Here is an 8,478-nt window from a genome sequence, read left to right as displayed (position 1 = left end):
CAATTGATTAGTCGTGCAGAAATCGTAGAGGACCATTTTCACTGAGAGGATCCTACAGCTTGCCATGGAAGGGAGCACGCATGGTTGGAAGAAGGCAATAGGAAAGTAGAGGTTCAGGAGCAACAAAGCATCTCCAGACGCTTATCTGAAATTCCCACCAATGAATTACATAAGTAACTTTATTTTATTTTATTTATCTTTTAATTATCAAAACCTCATAACAACCATTAGAATCCACCTGACTGAGATTTACAAGGATGACCATAGCTTGCTTCAAGCCGACAATCTCTGTGGGATCGACCCTTACTCACGTAAGGTTTATTACTTGGACGACCCAGTGCACTTGCTGGTTAGTTGCACCGGAGTTGTGAAAAGTGTGAATCACAATTTCATGCATCACCGGGAAAACCCAAGAAACTCCTAACCTCAATCACCGTAGTCGGTTTCTCCCATTCCATCACAGCCTCCACTTTCGAAGGGCCCACCACTATTCCGTCCTTACTCACCATGTGACCTAAGAACATCACTTCTTCTTTCCAAAACTCACACTTCGACAACTCGGCATACAATTTTCGCTCCTTCAGGATTTACAACACAATTCTTAAGTGTTCTTCATGTTTTTCTGCCGTCTTTGAGTAAACTAGAATGTCGTCTATCAACACCACCACGAATTTGTCCAAAAAGGGACGAAATACGCTGTTCATGTAATCCATGAACATAGCAGGTGCATTCGTCAACCCAAAAGACATCACTACAAACTCGTAGTGTTCATAGCGCGTTCTAAATGCAATTTTCGAAATGTCATCCTCCTTCACCCTTATCTGATGGTAACCAGTTCTTAAATCAATCTTAGAAAATACCCCAGCTCCTTGCAATTAATCTGATAAGTCATCTATCCTAGGCAATGGGTTCTTGTTCTTCACAGTCACTTTGTTTAACTGTCGGTAATCTACGCAAAGTTGCATTCCTCCATCTTTCTTCTTTACCAATGAAAGTTGTGCTCCCCATGGAGATACACTCAGTCGAATGAACCTGTTGTTCAGAAGCTCTTCCAATTGAGTCTTTAATTCAACCAGCTCTATCAGAGCCATCCGATATGGTGCAATTGACACTGGTCCAGCTCCTGACACCAAATCAATTGCAAATTCAATCTCTCTTTGAGGTGGAAATTTAGGAATATCCTTAGAAAAAACTTCAAGAAAGTCTCTAACCACTGGAATTTGGTCCAACCTCTACTCATCACCTAACGCATTCGTAGCCAACAATATATAACCCTGACACTCTTCTCTACTATAGTTCACTAAAACAGAGTTCAGATAATAACCTTCAGCTACCACAGCTCTTCTTTCTCCTTTCGGTATAAACCGAATAGATCGTTCAAAGCAATCTAACAAAACCCGATTCTTGGACATCCAATCAAACTCCAAAATCATCTGCAACCCATCCATTGTCAAACAGATTAAGTCATGAAAAATTCTCTATTCTCAAGCTTGAAACCTACTTCCCTACAACCTGACCTAGTCACAACCGTCTGAGACGGGGTATGCACATGCAAGTCAAATGATAACTCTGACACTTTCAATCCTAGTTCCTCAACCTTATCAAATGAAATAATTGAATGTGAAGCTCCAGTATCATACAGTGCAACCAATATTTTATCACCAATTAAACAGTTACCTCTCATCAGAGGATCTGCCTTAGCAGCATCATTGGCGTTCACAGTAAATACTCTCCCTTGTTGTTGATTCCGACCCGCATTCGGGTTCATTCCATGAGTACAATCTCTTTCCATGTGACCAGGCAATCCGCAATTGAAGCAACCACCTATACCCAGTTTGCACGAGTCATTCAGATGAAAACATCCACAACGATCACAAGTTAAATCCGGAGAAACCTTACTCTAATTTCCTCTCCCTTTGGCATGCTGGTACTGGTCATAGTTATTTCTCGTAAAGCCTCCTTGAGCTTGAGGTACATGTCCTCCTCTCCTGAAGTTCTAAGCTCTTGGTTGAAAGTACTTGCTACGTCCACGGTTAATGTTTCCTCCATGAATGTCTCTTGACGATGCTACTTTCTTTGCACACTCTTCAACTACCCTCACCTTGTTCACAAGCTCAGAAAAGTTCCGAATCTCCAAAGTAGCCACAGCAGTCATAATAGTAACCATCAAGCCACCTTGGTATTTAATACATTTTCAACTCTCATAGGACTCCGGGGCACCTTGACACACCGTAGAAAACCTACAAAGCTCCTCAAACTGACTAGTGTAATCCACCACAGACAAAGAGCCTTGCTTCAGCTGCATAAGCTCCAACTCCCTCGCCTCTCTGACTGATTCAGGAAAATATTTCTTGTAGAAGGCCGTCTGGAATACATCCCAAGGAATGTCGTCGTTCTGAAGCTGTAGTAAGCGGCATTCTCCTTGCCACCAGTGCTAAGCCTCTCGTAAGAGTTGATACGCAGCAAACTCTACAAACTGGTTGTTCGAAACATGCTGGGCTTGTAGCGCACACTTCATATCCTGGAACCAATTATCCACTTCAGTAGGGTTGGTCAAACCTCTAAAAGTCGGTGGATGAACCTTGAGAAATGAAACCAAGGTCATCGGAGCACCTCCCAAATCATTACCATTTCCGTCCCCATTATCATTCCCATTTTCATTACCGTTTCCGTTTCTCGTTGGTTGACCTAACCTTTGCACAGCTTGCAAAGTCGCACCGGCATTCGCCTCCATGGTATTAGAAAGATTAGCCATCGCCGCCATGAACTCGACATGTTAACGGAAGGTTGTTCATTTCCAATCTCTTCTGAGTAGCCATTAGGATTCCTGTCTAGACCAAACAATCGATACAAAGGTGATCAGTCTCATTATCAAAAGCCTAGTGCTTCAATTATCCCAAAAAAGCACTCACAAACAAGCATGACATGCAATATCAAGCAGATAACCTAAATAGCATCAAAGAAAAAGACACAGAGTATGCAATGAAGCATAATCAGTCCATCCCTCAGGCTCACGAGGACGAACCACTCTGATACCACTAAATGTAACACCCCAATTACCCTAAGCCTAACCTCACATCGTAAAGCAAAGGTTAATCAACGGTTACGATAATTCTAATGCTTATACATATTTATATATATAAAGAAATAATAATTCTAGAAGCCCGATGAAGAAATAAGCTCAAAAACAGAGTTTCAAAAGCACAAAATATTCACACGAAGCTACACTAATCGAGGCATAAGATATACATATAAATATCAAGACATATATATAGATATATCAAAGTATAATAGTCATAAGGATCTAGCTGCCGCCCTCGGAGTTTAAGTCGGCTAGTTATATACAAACATACAGAGTTTTGAAAAGCGCAGTAGCTTATACAATATTTCTCTCAAAATAAGTCTCTAAGGCAAAGATAAATACAAAAGTGAGAGATCTAATCACAATAAATCAAAATACTTCAAAACATAGTAAGGATCCTCCGCTCTGTCACCATCAAAGCAACTCACCGAGGTAGATTGCAACCTGCATCTGAAAAATAACAACAGAATATGGTATGAGAATCGGAGGTTCTCAGTATGGTAACAGTGCCCAGTGATGTAAGATATGAGACTCCGGGATGGCACAGGCAATCCTAGAACTTCATATCCATCACAAGATTCGGTCTTAAAACATAAGTACATTTAAAACCATTACTTAAAACCATAGAGAAAAATAAGGGGTTCTAACTTAGTGGATTTCTAATCTAAAATTCCCCGCTATCCCACAACCTTCGCCTGCCTAACCGCCATGCGATCCCATCGCCACCGCATTCCGAACCTCCTCAATCCTAGTAGAAAACAAAGATAATAATGATGCAAGTAAAGCAAAAGTATTGCCACACACACACACACACACACACACACACACACACACACACACACACACATATCAAGTAATTCAATAAGAATTTAGGCATGTTAAGCACTTAGGCAAACAATACAAGTCGGCAAAGCAAACAAACAAATAGATTATCCACATGATGAATGCCTATCCTATTTGGCTGTGATATCACATTGTCGGTTCAACTGCCAACCGGACACATCTCCATGGAGATGTCGCCCTTCGGTCTTATAATGGAACCCCCGAGATATCGTGCCTGGAACACGGTCCAGGATATAGTGCCTGCACACTCTAGTGATTTCAAAGGGATGTGAGTGGGATACTCTTGCCACGGACCTCACATCTCAATGTAAGCGGGACTAACCACCGCCGTTACGCCACCGCCACGACCTCGACAAGCGGGATTAACCACCGTCCTTGCCAAGTGCATAGCGTCTCAACAATCTCATGTTAAAAATATTACATCAGTGGTTTTAGAAATCATTTATTTCAGTACTCAGTAGTTCACCACCTCCACAATTTGTACCATCAATCATCAATACAATGCTCCGCCATCTCACCCAACCAAATCCATCCTCAGTACTCCAAAACCTAAGACTCCATTTTCTAAATTGATATGGAAATTCACTAAAATAATTCACTAACTTATATTTAACGATATTAGAACCTATATATTTGATAATTCTCTAAATCAGCCTTTGAAATGATTTTAGAAAGTGGGAAAACCTTTGAAAACATAGAAAAATCATGTTTCATGAAAACATGGGTCTCCCATACGCAAGCCCCTGCATCGCATACGCATGTTGTTGAAAAAAGGGTGGTCGCATACGCAACTCCCTGCTCGCGTTGCGTGTTAAAGTTCGTGTATGCAATGGTTCATTTTTGAATAGTTCGTGTACGCGTGCAGTGTCCGCGTATGCGAGATGCCCAATCCGAATGGTTTGGTCGTGTCGCGTGCACTGTGTCACGTATGCAAGCAGTGTTCACGTACGTGAGTCACCCAACCCGAATGGTTTGGTCACGTCGCGTGCACCCTGTCATGTACGCAGCCTACACCTAACTTAGAAAAATTTCAAATCTTGCAGAATTTAGTTTTTGGCACCAAACTTTAAACAGTCATAACTTCCTCTATAAAAATCTATTTCCTTCAAAATTTATATCAATTTAAAGCTCTTAAAGCAATCTTTAATTTAAAATAAAGTTTATTTAATTTCAAGCTTTGAGGCTCAAGTTATGATCCATCAAAGTTTACCAAAAACTGGTTTTTACCAAAAATAACAAGGTTCTCAACTTTCCAAAATTCACAACCAAAACCAAATCAAAAACCACACCAACTCCAATTCACATCATATCTTACCATTTGTGTCATAATTCGTCACTTATATTATATAATTCTCAACCCCAAATATCAATTTTATCACGCTAAAACCATTTCTCAACTAACAAACTCATCAATCATCATTCTATCACTACAAATCATAATAATCAACCTCATTCAACCTTAATTTCAATATTCAACATCATTTATCCACATTAATACCACAATTCATCAAAATAACCAAAATCATCAAATCATCATACATCATCATTCAACAAATTCAACAACCAATTCAATCTAAACCTATCCTATGGGTCACTAGCCTAAGCGTCCAGAAACATTATATATTACATAGAGAAAAATGAAACCATACCTTGGCCAATTCACAATATTTTAAAAACCAAAGATTGAGTCCAAACAATCTTCCAATAACCAACAATTCACCAACTAACATTCCAAGCTCCAAAACAACTCCAACAAGTGCAAGAACTTAACTAAACCGATATAAATTACCATAAATCAATATCTAGGGTTTCTAATTACAAAAATTCATAAGGTAAAGAGTTTTATTACCTTTCTTGATGGTGTTTGGGGCACAAACCACCAATAGCCCAACCATAGAGACCACTTAATCAATCGAAACATAAAAACTGACTGAAAACCAAAACCTAAAAATTTGAATTTCTTCGGGCAGAGAGGAGATAAAATTTTGAAATCTTACCAATAAAGGTTAGATAGAATTAACGGGCTCGGCAAGAGCTTCGCGTAGCCGCAGACACCACGTGAATCGGAGCACCGTAGCTCGAGATATGATGGATTGCAGTGAGATGTGAATAGTAACTTTTCTCTATTCTTATCCTCTTCACTTCAGTCACTCCACCCTTGTGTGTGTGTGTTTGTGGCTGAGGGTCTCATTAATTGAGTGTTATATATGTTGGTCTTGGGTCCAACTTGGGCCCAGTCCAACCCGTTAGCGTTTTTGGTACGTTTGGCCCAATTTTAGGCCAAACCTTTAGAATTAATTCTCGGTTTTCAATTTTAAATATTTTCCTAAGGTTTTCTACTATTTTTAATTATTCTCACACAGTACCAAACAGACTTAAGCCGGTACTACTGGTTAATTTACCAGTTCACATTTTTGTGCAGTTTTTTGCAGAAAATTATAGTTTCCAACTCAAAAAATCTAATGAGTCTAAATTTCTAAATTAACATTCTAAATTTTTGGATCCTATTTTGGGCAATTAATTTAATTAATTAAGCGGTTAATTAGTCGCGGTTCTTACAAGTACCAAAATCTACTCTAAAATCCAACCAAGCATTTTATCAAACACTTGAAAGGCACAAAAAAAAGTATGGTAAATAGCAAGAATTAATAAAATCTAACAAATACCAATTGCAAGAAATTAACAATAACAACTCAATTAAGGATTAATAAACATGAAAACATAAATGACATTAAATAAAAATCAAAATTAACAAGAGTGCATGAACATAAAAGTAACAAAATAAAGGGAATAGCAAATAAAACTAAGAGAACAAGATGTAAGAACAATAAATTGCAAGGAAAATAAATCAAAGCAACAATTAAAGTCTAACCATAAGAGGAATCTAACCTAATTCTACCGTAATTCTAGAGAGAAGAGAGAGCTTCTCTCTCTAGAATATGACCTAAAGCATGTTCCTAACTATCCTAATTGCTCTCCCTTTGTTTCCTCTTGAATTCTGCTTGAAATAGCTTTAGAAATGAGTTGAATTAGGCTTCTGTAGCCCCAGAAGTTGCCCCCAGCGTGTTTCATTAAGTTGGTCATGTGCTGCCATGCGTACGCGTGATATTGCGATTTTCTAGACATGCGTACGCCTCGTATGACAGATTTCTAAAACTTTATTTCTTCATGAATTCTCCTCTTTTACTTGCTTTTTCTTCATTCCTTCAATCCAATCTTTGCCTTCTAAGCTTGAAATTACTCAACACACATATCAAGGCAATGAATGAAAATAAAGTAAATTAAATTATCAATTTTAGGACCTAAAAAGCATGTTTTTAATCATTAAGCACAATTTAGGGAGAATTACAAAACCATGCTATTTCATTGAATAAATGTGGAAAAATTTGATAAAATCCACCAAATTTAATACAAGATAAACCATAAAATTGTGGTTTATCAATGGCTGAGAGATTAAATTCAAAGTTACAAAAAATCGGTAATCGAAAAACTCGAAAATGGATTAAAATATAAGTAACATTTTGAAAGAAAAAAGTTAAGAGTTTCAGTTTTGGTATAAGAGAAAGATTAGTAATTAAATTTTATTTTTGAAGGGTATCGAGGTTAAATTTATAATTACATAGTTTTCGGGTATTTAGGTAATAAATAAAGTACAGGGGTAAAATGGATATTTTATAAAAGTTTAGGGTTAGTTGTATAAATATTGAGGTAAGTGAGGTTTCAAATATAATTTTATGAAAATGTTGGGTTAAAAAAAATATTTAAAATTTGAGGTTTAAAACGTAGATAATAAGAGTTTAAGAATAAAAGCTTTACGAAGCTGACTTTTTTAAGAATAGATATAAATATTTTTTATTTACAATTTAAATTAACTTATTTATATTATTGTTATCATTTTATTAAGAATATTTAAGTTAGAGAAGAGCAAACAGAAGAACTCTTAAAAGCTTTAGAGGATAGTTAATTTAAGAATCTTATAATTCTTTTCTCATAAGACATTAGAGAAAGGTGAGGGAAGAATGTGAAGTTGAATTATGATAAAAAAATTAAAAGATTGAAGAAAAGAAGAGAGAAAGAAAAGAAGTAAGAAAATAAAAGAGAAAGATGAGAAAGAAAAGAAATGAAAAAGAACAAAAACAGAAGGATGTATTAAGTAAATGAATCTCTGTCGTAGGAGAACAGAGAGCAGTGACTGAAAAGATTTTAATGAACGTCTGCCATAGGAGAGTAGATAGAAAAGAAGCTATTAATTAAAGGGATCTCTGTCGCAGTAGAATAGAGAGCAAATATTAAAAAGGAATTGAGTGCTGTTTAGGTCTTAGTGCCAAATGTCTAGTGGGAACGGCGATGCGTATACGTAACACTCACTTGATACTACAAGGACGGCTCTGTGGGGACGGCGATATGTAACACTTACTGGAGACCGAAAGAAAGGTTCCTCATAAGGAAGGTGATACATAACGCTCGTGGAGAGAACGTTGGCTGAGATAGGGATGGCGATACGTAACGCTAATCTCAGGACCAGTGTCGGGAATCGGACAAGAAACCTACAC

At 37.5% G+C, this 8,478-nt stretch overlaps 1 protein-coding gene across 1 annotated transcript; it reads right to left on the bottom strand.

Moving 5' to 3' along the window:
- Nucleotides 1-389: 389 nt before the first annotated feature.
- LOC112742663 (uncharacterized) lies at nt 390-2,764 on the bottom strand. The gene is made up of 8 exons (XM_025791902.1): nt 2,582-2,764; nt 2,231-2,365; nt 2,026-2,131; nt 1,529-1,824; nt 1,325-1,433; nt 987-1,123; nt 696-821; nt 390-578 (listed from the first exon to the last, which is right to left on the bottom strand). Exons 1-8 carry the CDS (start codon nt 2,762-2,764, stop codon nt 390-392), a joined length of 1,281 nt encoding a protein of 426 aa, XP_025647687.1.
- Nucleotides 2,765-8,478: the final 5,714 nt, after the last annotated feature.

The sequence above is a fragment of the Arachis hypogaea genome, chromosome 14, assembly GCF_003086295.3.
Source record: "Arachis hypogaea cultivar Tifrunner chromosome 14, arahy.Tifrunner.gnm2.J5K5, whole genome shotgun sequence".
NCBI classification, from domain to species: domain Eukaryota; kingdom Viridiplantae; phylum Streptophyta; class Magnoliopsida; order Fabales; family Fabaceae; genus Arachis; species Arachis hypogaea.
This window is presented reverse-complemented; position numbering and strand designations above follow the sequence as displayed.